Source organism: Bos grunniens, chromosome 6, assembly GCF_055505025.1.
Source record: "Bos grunniens cultivar Pamir isolate PY7600 chromosome 6, Bosgru_T2T1.0, whole genome shotgun sequence".
NCBI classification, from domain to species: Eukaryota; Metazoa; Chordata; class Mammalia; order Artiodactyla; family Bovidae; genus Bos; species Bos grunniens.
Genome location: NC_141170.1, coordinates 111,940,546 through 111,954,004, shown reverse-complemented (window position 1 = coordinate 111,954,004; position 13,459 = coordinate 111,940,546). Strand labels below are relative to the sequence as shown.

General features: G+C 42.8%; 2 protein-coding genes across 3 annotated transcripts in view; one reads left to right on the top strand and one right to left on the bottom strand.

Annotated features, from left to right (window-relative positions):
* Positions 1 to 8,396: 8,396 nt before the first annotated feature.
* Positions 8,397 to 12,411, bottom strand: LOC147371214 (uncharacterized). The gene is made up of 3 exons (XM_086407345.1): positions 12,170 to 12,411; positions 10,901 to 11,861; positions 8,397 to 9,322 (listed from the first exon to the last, which is right to left on the bottom strand). Exons 1-2 carry the CDS (start codon positions 12,409 to 12,411, stop codon positions 11,225 to 11,227), a joined length of 879 nt encoding a protein of 292 aa, XP_086263471.1. The 3' UTR covers positions 8,397 to 9,322; positions 10,901 to 11,224.
* SEC24D (SEC24 homolog D, COPII component) overlaps positions 11,489 to 13,459 on the top strand; it is a 116,452-nt gene continuing 114,481 nt past the window's right edge. For both annotated transcript variants that reach the window (XM_086407267.1, XM_086407266.1), the window contains exon 1: positions 11,489 to 11,678. The gene's annotated coding sequence lies outside the window, so the exon portion shown is untranslated. The remainder of the gene's footprint in view (positions 11,679 to 13,459) is intronic.

Genomic DNA, 13,459 nt, shown 5'->3' with positions numbered 1-13,459 from the left:
TAGGAGAAAACAGGAGAAAAATATTTGTGATCTTGAATTTAAAGTTTTAGGGTTTTCATTAAGGTTTATGTTCCATTTTGTATAATATTTTTTACAATGATGTGAGGTAGGAAGTTCAATATGTATTGAAGTTCATTTTTTGCATGTGAATATCAAATTGTTTCAATACCATTTGTTGGAAAGACAAGAAAAGTTTGTTCTCCTTTTTCATCTTTGCTGAAAATCAATAACTATATATGCTTATGTGTGATGTGAAAATCACTCAGTTGTGTCCAACTCTTTGCAATCCCATGGACTATACAATCCATGGAATTCTCCAGGCCAGAATACAGGAGTGGGTAGATTCCCCTTCTCCAGGGGATCTTCCCAACCCAGAAATCAAACCCAGGTCTCCTGCATTGCAGGTGGATTCTTTACCAGCTGAGCCATCAGGGAAACCCATATATGCTTATATTTATATATAAATATTTCTAGAATCTCTAATCTATGTCCTTATTGTTTTTGTCTATTTTGATGCTACTACCATACTGATCTGATTATTGTACCTTTTTAATAAGTCTTAAAGTCAGATGGTATAAGTCCCCAACTTTGTTCTTTTCCAAAGTTGTCTTCATTAATATAGGTATTTTGTATTTCCATAAGAATTTTTGAATAGCTAGTCATTTCTAAACAAACAAACAAACAAAACAAAACAAAACTAAACTAAACTAAAAACACCTTGCTGGGATTTTGATTCAGGTTGCATAAACTCTACAGATGAATCTGGGAAGAAATGACTCAATAGTATTAAGGCTTCCAATTCCTCAGATCTGAAGTTCATCAAATCAGATCCTCAGCTCTGAACTTCTGCTCTTGATGCCTGTTGGTGGAGATGAGTGGGACTCAGACGTGCTCCTATAGGCTGCAGGGTGCTCCAGAGGAAACAGACTCCTCTGTCATGGACACTGTGCCACAGGTGTCACCTGTGCCCCACACAGGACATCGAGAGCCATGATGAGCTCTCAGACCCGCCCCACCCCCCACCTCACTGGCAGAGTGGCATACTCCTCTGTGTCAGTCTAGACTCAACTTGCAGATCTAGGAGAAAGGGGAGAGGGAACCCTCTCCCTCCTCAGTCCAAAATAATCACCTTAGTTCTTGGTCAATAAAACACTATCCATTTTGATTAACGATAGAAACATCTGCCCCTTCAAAAGAAAACTCCACCCTTACCCATCAGGGTAGGATTTTAATGCTAGACTCCATTAAAACAATAGAATCACCAAACTGTCCACACATTTTCTCAGTTCAGTTCAATTCAGCTTAGTCACTCAGTTGTGTCCAACTCTTTGCAACCCTGTGGACTGCAGCACACCAGGCCTCCCTGTCCATCGCCAACTCCCGGAGTTTACTCAAATTCATGTGCACTGAGTTGGTGATGCCATCGAACCATTTCATCCTCTGTCGTCCCCTTCTCCTCCTGCCTTCAATCTTTCCCAGCATCAGGGTCTCTTCCAGTGAGTCAGTTCTTTGAATCAGGTGGGCAAAGTATTGGAGTTTCAGCTTCAGCATCACTCCTTCCAATGAATATTCAGGACTGATCTCCTTTAGGATGGACTGCTTGAATCTCCTTGCAGTCTAAGGGACTCTCAGGAGTCTTCTCCAACACCACAGTTCAAAAGCATCAATTCTTCAGCGCTCAGCTTTCTTTATAGTCCAACTCTCACATCCATACATGACTACTGGAAAAACCATAGCTTTGACTAGACGGATCTTTGTTGGCAAAGTAATGTCTCTGCTTTTGAATATGCTATCCAGGTTGGTCAAAACTTTCCTTCCAAGGAGTAAGCGTCTTTTAATTTCATGGCTGCAGTCACCTTCTGCAGTGATTTTGGAGCCCAAAAAATAAAGTCTGACATTGTTTCCACTGTTTCCCCATCTATTTCCCATGAAGTGATTGGATTGGATGCCGTGATCTTCGTTTTCTGAATGTTGAGCTTTAAGCCAACTTTTTCACTCTCCTCTTTCACTTTCATCAAGAGGCTTTTTAGTTCCTCTTCACTTTCTGCCATAAGGGTGGTGTCATCTGCATATCTGAGGTTACTGATATTTCTCCCGGCAATCTTGATTCCAGCTTGTGCTTCTTCCAGCCCAGCGTTTGTCATGATGTACTCTGCATATAAGTTATATAAGCAAGGTGACAATATACAGCCTTGATGTACTCCTTTTCCTATTTGGAACCAGTCTGTTGTTCTGTGTCCAGTTCTAACTGTTGCTTCCTGACCTGCATACAGATTTCTCAGAGGCAGGTCAGGTGGTCTGGTATTCCCATCTCTTTCAGAATTTTCCACAGTTTGTTGTGGTCCACCCAGTCAAAGTCTTTGACATAATCAATCAAGCAAAAGTAGATGTTTTTCCGGAACGCTCTTGCTTTTTCAATGATCCAGCGGATGTTGGCAAGTTGATCTCTGCTTCCTCTGCCTTTTCTAAATCCAGCTTGAACATCTGGAAATTCACAGTTCACATACTGTTGAAGCCTGGCTTGGAGAATTTTGAGCGTTACTTCACTAGCCTGTGAGATGAGTGCAATTGTGCGGTAGTTTGAGCATTCTTTGGCATTGCCTTTCTTTGGGATTGGAATGAAAACTGACCTTTTCCAGTCCTGTGGCCACATTTTCTCATATTTAGTTAATTCAGTCTCGTCCATAGTCCCTTTGTTATTCTAGCATATATGCCTATCTGTTGTTTCTGATAGATTAGTACAATTTATAGGTATTACTTTATTTTTTGAAAATACTAATTTAAAATACGCAATTATTTGTTGGAAGAGGTCTCCTCCCTCCATCCAAAATCAGTGACTCAACTAGAGTTTGTTTTTGCCTCCTGTAACAGTTCAGAGGTAGACATGGGGTTCAAGGAGATATGCAGGGACTAAAGTCCCTTTCACCTTGTTTCTTCTTTCATTTTTCCTAGAGGATTATCCTCATGCAGATGGCTAATTTGGCTTGACTGCTACCATGTCTACATTTCAGCCTGCAGGAAGGTGAAAGAATCAGGATGAAAGGTCTAAAGATGAGACAAAGAAATTGCACACATGATCTCCACTCTGGTCAATGAGTCACAAGATGACAGCCAGTTGTCACAAAGGCTGGGGCTGCAATCTTTGGCTGAGTAATCACACACCAGCTGAAACTTATAAGAATGGAGAATATCCCAGAAAAATTAGCTGTCTCTGTGGTTGTTGTTCAGTTGCTATGTCTGACTCTGCAACCCCATGGACTACAGCATGCCAGGCTTCCCTGTCTCTCACAATCTCTGAAAATTTGTCCAAGTTCATGTCCATTGAATTGGTGATGCCATTCATCCATCTCATCCTCTGTCACCCTCTTCTCCTCCGGCCCTCATCATTTCCCAGCACCCAAAGACTTGGCTCTTTGCATCAAGGGGCCGAAGTACTGGAGCTTCAGCTTCAGCATCAGCCCTTCCAGTGAATGTTCAGGGTTGATTTCTTTACGATTGACTATTTTGGTTTCCTTGCAATCCAAGGGACTCTCAAGAGTTTTCTTCAGCACCACAGTTCAAAAGCATCAATTCTTCAGCATTCAGCCTTCTTGCGGTCTATTCTCATATCCATAATGACTGCTGGAAAGACCATAGCTTTGACTAGATGGACCTTTGTCAGCAAAGGGATGTCTCTGCTTTTTTATACACTGTCTAGGTTTGGCAGCGGAAGAGGGATTGGCAAACCACTCCAGTATTCTTGCCATGACAACCCCATAAACAGTATAAAAAAAGCAGTCTCTGTTACAAATATAATATTCCAAGATCTAAATTTCTGATACTTTAATTTATAATTATAGAATTGTATTATTTTTCTAGGTAATCAAGTAAGTGGATTTGAGGAAGGAATCAAAGAAAATAATTTCTTCTTGTTAATGATCATATATTCAAGCACAGACTTCAATTAGGTTGTGAGTACAATTTCTATTTACTTCTTCCCAACTATTTTAGTGAATTACCAGGTGCTTTTTCTCGATTCAGTCATAATACCAAAAAGGGAAAGATTTGTGATAGAATATCACATTCAGTTCAGTTCAGTTCAGTTCAGTCCCTCAGTTATGTCCGATTCTTTGCGACCCCATAAATCGCAGCACGCCAGGCCTCCCTGTCCATCACCAACTCCCGGAGTTCACTCAGACTCATGTCCATCGAGTCAGTGATGCCATCCAGCCATCTCATCCTCTGTCGTCACCTTCTCCTCCTGCCCCCAATCCCTCCCAGCATCAGAGTCTTCTCCAACGAGTCAACTCTTCACATGAGGTGGCCAAAGTACTGGAGTTTCAGCTTTAGCATCATTCCTTCCAAAGAAATCCCAGGGCTGATCTCCTTCAGAATGGACTGGTTGGATCTCCTTGCAGTCCAAGGGACTCTCAAGACTCTTCTCCAACACCACAGTTCAAAAGCATCAATTCTTCAGCGCTCAGCCTTCTTCCCAGTCCAACTCTCACATCCATACATGACCACAGGAAAAACCATAGCCTTGACTAGACGGACTTTTGTTGGCAAAGTAATGTCTCTGCTTTTGAATATGCTATCTAGGTTGGTCATAACTTTCCTTCCAAGGAGTAAGTGTCTTTTAATCTCATGGCTGCAGTCACCACCTGCAGTGATTTCGGAGCCCAAAAAATAAAGTCTGACACTGTTTCCACTGGTTCCCCATCTATTTCCCATGAAGTGATGGGACCAGATGCCGTGATCTTCGTTTTCTGAATGTTGAGCTTTAAGCCAACTTTTTCACTCTCCACTTTCACTTTCATCAAGAGGCTTTTTAGTTCCTCTTCACTTTCTGCCATAAGGGTGGTGTCATCTGCATCTGAGGTTATTGATATTTCTCCTGGCAATCTTGATTCCAGCTTTGCTTCTTCCAATCTAGCGTTTCTCATGAGGTACTCTGCATATAAGTTAAATAAGCAGGGTGACAGTATACAGCCTTGACATACTCCTTTTCCTATTTGGAACCAGTCTGTTGTTTCATGTCCAGTTCTAACTGTTGCTTCCTGACCTGCATACAGATTTCTCAAGAGGCAGGTCAGGTGGTCTGGGATTCCCATCTCTTTCAGAATTTTCCACAGTTTATTGTGATCCACACAGTCAAAGGCTTTGGCATAGTCAATAAAGCAGAAATAGATGTTTTTCTGGAACTCTCTTGCTTTTTCCATGATCCAGCAGATGTTGGCAATTTGATCTCTGGTTCCTCTGCCTTTTCTAAAACCAGCTTTAACATCAGGAAGTTCATGGTTCACGTATAGCTGAAGCCTGGCTTGGAGAATTTTGAGCATTACTTCACTAGCCTGTGAGATGAGTGCAATTGTGCGGTAGTTTGAGCATTCTTTGGCATTGCCTTTCTTTGGGATTGGAATGAAAACTGACCTTTTCCAGTCCTGTGTCCACTGTTGAGTTTTCCAAATGTGCTGGCATATTGAGTGCAGCACTTTCACAGCATCATCTTTCAGAATTTGAAAGAGCTCAACTGGAATTGCATCACCTCCACTAGCTTTGTTCGTAGTGATGCTTTCTAAGGCCCACTTGACTTCACATTCCAGGATGTCTGGCTCTATCTAGTTCAGTGATCACACCACTGTGATTATCTTGGTCGTGAAGATCCTGTACAGTTCTTCTGTGTATTCTTGCCACCTCTTCTTAATATCTTCTGCTTCTGTTAGGTCCATACCATTTCTGTCCTTTATCGAGCTCATCTTTGCATGAAATGTTCCTTTGGTATCTCTGATTTTCTTGAAGAGATCCCTAGTCTTTCCCATTCTGTTGTTTTCCTCTATTTCTTTGCATTGATCGCTGAGGAAGGCTTTCTTATCTCTTCTTGTTATTCTTTGGAACTCTGTATTCAGATGCTTATATCTTTCCTTTTCTCCTTTGCTTTTCGGTTCTCTTCTTTTCACAGCTATTTGTAAGGCCTCCCCAGACAGCCATTTTGTTTTTTTGCATTTCTTTTCCATGGGGATGGTCTTGATCCCTGACTCCTGTACAATGTCACGAACCTCATTCCATAGTTCATCAGGTACTCTATCTATCAGATCTAGGTTCTTAATCTATTTCTCACTTCCACTGTATAATCATAAGGGATTTGATTTAGGTCATACCTGAATGGTCTAGTGGTTTTCCCTACTTTCTTCAATTTCAGTCTGAATTTGGCAATAAGGAGTTCATGATCTGAAGCACAGTCAGCTCCTGGTCTTGTTTTTGTTGACTGTATAGAGCTTCTCCATCTTTGGCTGCAAAGAATATGATCAATCTGATTTCAGTGTTCACATCTGGTGATGTCCATGTGTAGAGTCTTCTCTTGTGTTGCTGGAAGAAGGTGTTTGCTATGACCACTGCATTTTCTTGGCAAAACTCTATTAGTCTTTGCCCTGCTTCATTCCGTATTCCAAGGCCAAATTTGCCTGTTACTCCAGGTGTTTCTTGACTTCCTACTTTTGCATTCCAGTCCCCTATAATGAAAAGGACGTCTTTTTTGGGTGTTAGTTCTAAAAGGTCTTGTAGGTCTTCATAGAACCATTCAACTTCAGCTTCTCCAGCGTTACTGGTTGGGGCTTAGACTTGGATTACTGTGATATTGAATGGTTTGCCTTGGAGACGAACAGAGATCATTCTGTCGTTTTTGAGATTGCATCCAAGTACTGCATTTTGGACTCTTTTGTTGACCATGATGGCTAACTCCATTTCTTCTGAGGGATTCCTGCCCACAGTAGTAGATATAATGGTCGTCTGAGTTAAATTCACCCATTCCAGTCCATTTTAGTTCGCTGATTCCTAGAATGTCGACATTCACTCTTGCCATCTCTTGTTTGACCACTTCCAATTTGTCTTGATTCATGGACCTGACATTCCAGGTTCCTATGCAATATTGCTCTTTACAGCATTGGACCTTGCTTCTATCACCAGTCACATCAATATCACATAATAATCTTTTAATGTTATGAAGATGAGAGTACCTTCCTTATAAGTATTTTGTTACATAAAAATTAGGTTTCTTTTACCTCTTAAGTGCCTGTTCTCCTGTCTTCTTTGCTTATATCAAGAAAAGCAGTGCAATAAAAACAGAGTCTTATCTCATTTAATTCATCAGTTGGAAAATCAAATCACCAGAAATGTGGCATGAGTAAGGGCCACGCAGTCATCACAATCCAGTTTTCCTCCTACTTTTATAGTAGGTTTTTTTATGGCTACATTTGCTTTCCTCTCAAACCTTAGTCATCATCAAGAAAAATTATTAGAAATGAAATGATTGAAGGATAAGTTTCTGAGGCCTAAAATCTCACAGACTTTGTAAAATCACTGTTTGCCAAACACCAGATTTTGTATGAAGATCTGCTACCTTCCATATAAGTGAAAAAAAAGGGGGGGTTGGGGAATAAGTCATCCTGTCGTTCCTCAGTTTTAAACCTGAAATGACCCCTTTAAAAAAAAATCAGAATAAAAGCCAAACTCTTTTAAAATGACCTAAAGCACCATCTCCTTCCCCTCTTGACCCTCCCATCCTACAACTTTCCCCGCTTTCCCTGAGCTCCAGCCTTGCAGATTTGGCGGTGTAGTGTCACACTGCCCACTCTGTGGCCAAAGCCATAAACGCTGTAGAACACTTGGAACAAGATGCTGAGATAGTCAGAAAGTGATTCTACCTAGGAGTGAAAGTGCTGGGTCACATGGTCACTCTATGTTTAACATTTTTCTCTCTCTTCTTGAATCAGCTTTAGCAGGTTACATTCTCAACTGGTTTCGGTTGTAATTTTTTTTGTGGGGGTGACATTGCATATTTTATTTAAAAAATAAAATTTCATATAGAGTGACAACATTGTATATAGGCTAAGAGCATGGCCTTTGAAGTCAGACTGTCTGGGATTTTTTTGTTTTGTTTTGTTTTTACGTACAGTGTAGAGAATTAAAATTCCAAGAGAAATGAAAACATATATCCAAACAAAAACTTCTACATGAATGTTCATGGCAGAATTATTCATAATAGCTGGAGATGCAGGTAGGAACAGGAGTCTGGTCCCTGGGTCGAGAAAATCCCTTGGAGAAGGAAATGGCAACCTGCTCCAGTATTCTTATCTGGGAAATCTCATGGACAGAGGAGCCCGGCAGGCTACAGTCCATCGAGTCACAAAAGAGTAGGCCACCAGTTAGTGACTAAATAATGACAAAAACAAAACCTAAATGTCCATCAATCGATGGGAGGATAAATGAAATCTGCTATATCTACACAATTTGGCAATAAAAAGTACTGAAACATACTATAACACGAATGAACTCATAAAATGATTGTCACAAAGGACTCCATTTATATGAATGGTCCAGAAGAGGCAAATCTATCAGTAGAAATTATGAGTAATAGTCAATTATAGCTCAATAAAGCTTTTATTTTTAAAAAATAATTCCAGAACACCTTGGTGTTGGGGCTTGATGAACACCTGAACTTTACCGTTACTGTTATTGTTTGTTAGCCCACCATGTACCCTTTCCCCAGCCCCACTTAACATGGCCTAATTTACTATGCTTCCATGTATTTAACAAAGCCCAGATCTTGACCATTTCAGCTTTTTTAAATACAAAGCTTCTTCAAATTGTAGCTTTGGAATTAGACATCTCCAAATTTATTAAGTGACATAAATGCTTCAGTTCAGGTCAGTTCACTCGCTCAGTCGTGTCCGACTTTTTGCGACCCCATGAATTGCAGCATGCCAAGCCTCCCTGTCTATCACCAACTCCTGGAGTTCACTCAAACATGTCCAGCGAGTCGGTGTTGCCATCCAGCCATCTCATCCTCTGTCGTCCCCTTCTCCTCCTGCCCCCAATCCCTCCCAGCATCAGAGTCTTTTCCAATGAGTCAACTCTGCATGAGGTGGCCAAAGTACTGGAGTTTCAGCTTTAGCATCATTCCTTCCAAAGAAATCCCAGGGCTGATCTCCTTCAGAATGGACTGGTTGGATCTCCTTGCAGTCCAAGGGACTCTCAAGAGTCTTCTCCAACACCACAGTTCAAAAGCATCAGTTCTTCAGCACTCAGCGTTCTTCACAGTCCAACTCTCACATCCATACATGACCACTGGAAAAACCACAGCCTTGACTAGACGGACCTTTGTTGGCAAAGTAATGTCTCTGCTTTTGAATATGCTATGTAGGTTGGTCATAACTTTCCTTCCAAGGACTTAGAGTATGATAATTCTAACTTTCCAAAGGCCACCTATCAGAACTCTGAGTTGTTGTCAGGAAATTTCTTCTTTCTATGTGGTCTTTTGCAGAGTTGACTCTCTTCCTTCTTTTTCCTTTAAAGTTATAACAGAAAGACCTTAAGAACACAGAACACCAGCACACAGATGTTCCCTGTGACTTCACCTTTCAATTATGATATGGTTACCAGAGTGACCAAGTTAATTACATATGGAACATCAGAGCTGATCTCAGGTAGAAATAGCTCAAGTGAAACCCAGGAGGGCTGGGAATCCAGGCTGACCCTCAGGTCTAATGAAGGTCAGTGTTTCAACCACAGGAATAAGCTAAGAAGTTAGTCACTTAAGCCATGGGCACTAGGGGCCATGAGAAGGGAAGGGGGACTGAAACCAGAATAGGGAAAAAGAGATTTGTGATTAGGAACTCCAGTCACTGGTGGACTTGTGTGGTTAATTACTATTTTTGTCATTTGAAAGTTTGAATATAAAGCAGTAACATGAAAAATGCAGAACCAGTTAATAGAGAATAGTACCTCAGAGTAATATCAAAAAGAAGAGAGTATGTGGTGAAAAGAACTTTGGGATTAGAATCAGAAGGCATGACTTCCAACTGACTCTAAGATTAGTAAGTCATTTCCATTTCCCGAGCCTCAGTGTATTAATCAACAATATGATTGGGGTTGAATTCAGTCCTCACTGAATATTTGGTTGAATATCAATCTCTCTCAAATCCTTCCCAGCTTTAAATAGTTAGGAATGCAAAACTGTCTTAGAACTGAAACCACAAATTGTTTCTTTCTGGTGCCCTGAGCAAGGGGAGAGATCAAATGTACAAATCCAAATTTTGTGATTTTACAGGAGCTGCAAGCTAACCAAGTCATCACTGTGTTCCCAATTCCAAGTGATTCTTTCCTACATTGTGACATGGCTATGATATGAAAATTTTTATTTTTTTAAATTGCTTTTTCAAGTTGCACTGCTTCAGCTTAGGTAGAGCTTTCTAAACTCCATCAGATATTTCCATCATATTAAGAATTTAAGAAACCTAATGTAAAACAATTTTCATTGTAGATTTTTCAAACCTGACCAGTGTTGAACTGGACGTAGGCAGATTCAACCAGGTTAACCACACGTTAACATCTTAACAAAAGTAAAATGGGGAAAGGGACCATTAGTCTTCACTAGGCTGGAACAGCATAAAATGCCTGCCAAACTCATGGAGCATTTCAGCAGAAGCATCATGCTCATGCAAGTTTTTACCTAAACATATCATCAGTAAAAGAAATTTGTCAAGTCGCTTTCACTTTCTTGTTGCCCAGAAAAAAGTGTATTTTGAGAACAAAACACTGGTCTGGTGGTCCTTTTCTTTGAGCAAAGTGGTAGCTACACCAGCCTTGGATTGGCTGAAGGCCTGTTTAGCAGTGGGGGGTTGTGAGAAAGCAGCCAGATGGTACTGATTTTTAAGGTTACACAGAGAGGTCAAGCTCCACGTCTTACACAGGTTGCCCTTCTCAGCTCTCTCTCATAACACTGAGTGCTTATACATGGAGCGATCCCTGTTTTGGGGTGGAATCAGTCATTCTACTTTACAGACAACGAATATGCAGACATTCGTTGAAGGAATACACAGAAATCTAGCAATCCTAGCTTTGGTGAAGATCCCCCTTCCCATACTTTTAGCTCGGACGTCCTTTCCTCGGTTTTTGCGCCGCGTTGACAGCTGTCTTGGGCGTTGCTTTCCTCTGTAGTGCCTCGTGGAGTGAGTCAAGTCTCTACACGTGCCAGATTCGCCTCTAGACTGCAATCTCTTCGAGATCCCGAAGCGTGTACCTTCCCATGTCGGCAGTGCAGAACCCAAAATATCCTAGTAAATATTATTATAAGCATCATTGTTACTAGTAAATATTATTATGACTCAAGTAATACGTATTGAATGAACAGCTGAACCTGCAACCTGTTGAATGAATGAATGTACCCTCAATACAAACTCCCTCCTTCCTACGGGAATCCACGGTGAAACTGTGGCTCTAATTTAGCCACAGCGTTAATATCTTTGACCTGCTGGAGGGAAACGAACCAACAAACAAAACAGGAAGGGGAGAAAAGAGCAAAAAGAGGAGGACGCTCAGCCAGAGCGCGCGCCGCGCCGGGCGGCGGGAGCCGCCCCCGCCCCGCCCCGCCGGCGTCTGTGCGCGCGCGCCGCCGGGAGCGCGGCCGCTGGTCGGAGCCCGGCGCCGGGGGCGCGCCACCGGGAGAGGCTTTGACGTGGCAGTTCCCAGCCCGGCTGCAACTCGGCGAGCGAGACCAGCCTGCGGGGACGCCGGCGCGGGGCGAGGCGAGGCGCGGCGCGGCGGGAGCAGCGGCCGCCGCGGGAGCAGGGTCACCCGGGCAGCCGGCACTGCGGCCAGAGCGCGGGCTCTCAGAGGCCCGGCGGCGGGCGGCTGCCAAGCAGGTAATGCCGCGCCCAGCCTGGCTGCGCTGCGGCGGGACCCTTCCCCAGACACAGTTGTGGGGGTTGCGGTGCCAGGCTTGGGGGTGCGGTGGGGCGGTGGCGAGAGACAGGATGCTCACCTGTGGCGGGGCAGCGGAGGAGCCCTCCTGCTTTGCTCCTTCAGTCCTTTCGTGTAGTTTAATACTGGGGGGCGGGGGGGTGGGGGGGCGTAGGCATTTTTTACCCGTCCCCGCGCCCGTATCTTTGTGTCTGGGGATGCTGAAACTCCCAGGTTAGGGTCCTCAGTAGCCACGGTATTCCAGCGTTACTGCCCGCGGTGTTTTTATCTCCGTATCAACTTAATTTCCCCTTCCTTGGAAGGAGGGAATGCTGGAAATACTCATTTTGTGATCATGGCAAATGTATCCTCAAGCTTCGGGACAGCCTGACAGTGAAACTGATTTGTCCAAATCCCAGCTGGGTCCAGGGTAAGACGTGCATCTGGTGAGAACGGGCGAATGACAGCGGGCTGGGGGTTGTCCTGGGCTTGGAATCCCAGATTTTGAGGCTCGGCCTGCTCGTGCCAAGTGGCTTTCTGCCATGTTGCCGCTTGAAGCTGAGTCAGGTTTCTGTAACTTGGTGCTCCAGTGTGAGGAAGTTTGACGTGGCAGACTGGGTTGAGTGAGAAAGCAAATTCCTTGCCAGGACCGGTTGAAGAGGCACCCGACTGCTTCCTGCTCTTTCGAGTGAACATCCCTGCCTTTCCTTTCTGTCACTCAGCAACAGGCTGCTGCGTAGGTGTGTTCCTGCTGACTTCCTAAATGCACTTGGTTGGATGAGCTTGACCCAAGCTCAGGCTGCCACGTCTCTCTCCGCTAAGTGGGAGGAGGGAAGATGTGTTGTCAGTAACACAGTGGACCCAGGGGCCTATTACTCCTCTTTTTTAGATCTCCCCTCCCAAGGAGAATAAAGTGATCTTACGGTATTTTTACTTCAGTTGCTTTCATTTTGGAATCGTATAGTTTAACATGAAATTGAAACCAAATGAATGCAGTTTCCTGAATATGTTTCAAACCGTAGCCGGTTTCACTGACCTTATAGTTTAAAAGATAGCATCGTAAAATAGCAAAAGGAAAAATATTCCAATGCTGGGTGAAGAAAGTGGAAAGAAATTGCAGAACCGTTGTTTTTTATCTGGAAAGGCTTTAGAAGCTTCATTTTGTAAGAGAGAACTGACGCTCAGAGAGGTTCTTCAGCTTATTCTGTGTCACACAGCTAAGGATGAGCAGATGTGTAGTGTAAACCCACTTCTCTTGCTGGGATTCAGAGCTTTTTCTGTTATAATTTTTCTTCTTAAGACTAGTTCTATGAAATGCCTCTTCTTTTATGAAACCTGGAGGAAAATGTCAGCTTTAAAAACGTTGATGTTTTGGTTCTGAATAGAATCAAGATGGATCTATTGTATTTGTGAGCTGTGTGTGTGTGCTTAAACACATGTACAATTGGACTTTTCCCCCTTCATTCTTTAAATATATGTGCATGTATTCTTAGAGGTGTGGTATTTAAATTAGAAAGAAAGTCTGTCGTCTTTGCCTGAGAAACCACTGACAACTCTCAAATAGTTGTAGGCTGCCACTTGGCTTCATCAATATATGACTCATAAAATCAGTCCATTATCAACTTATTTTCTACTGTATCTGTTGGACTTTTTTTCCCCCGTTATCCTAACTGCCTTGTTAAAGTTAGTAATTAGGATAGCACTAAAATGACACAAGTCAGAACATCCAATTGCAGGCTACTGG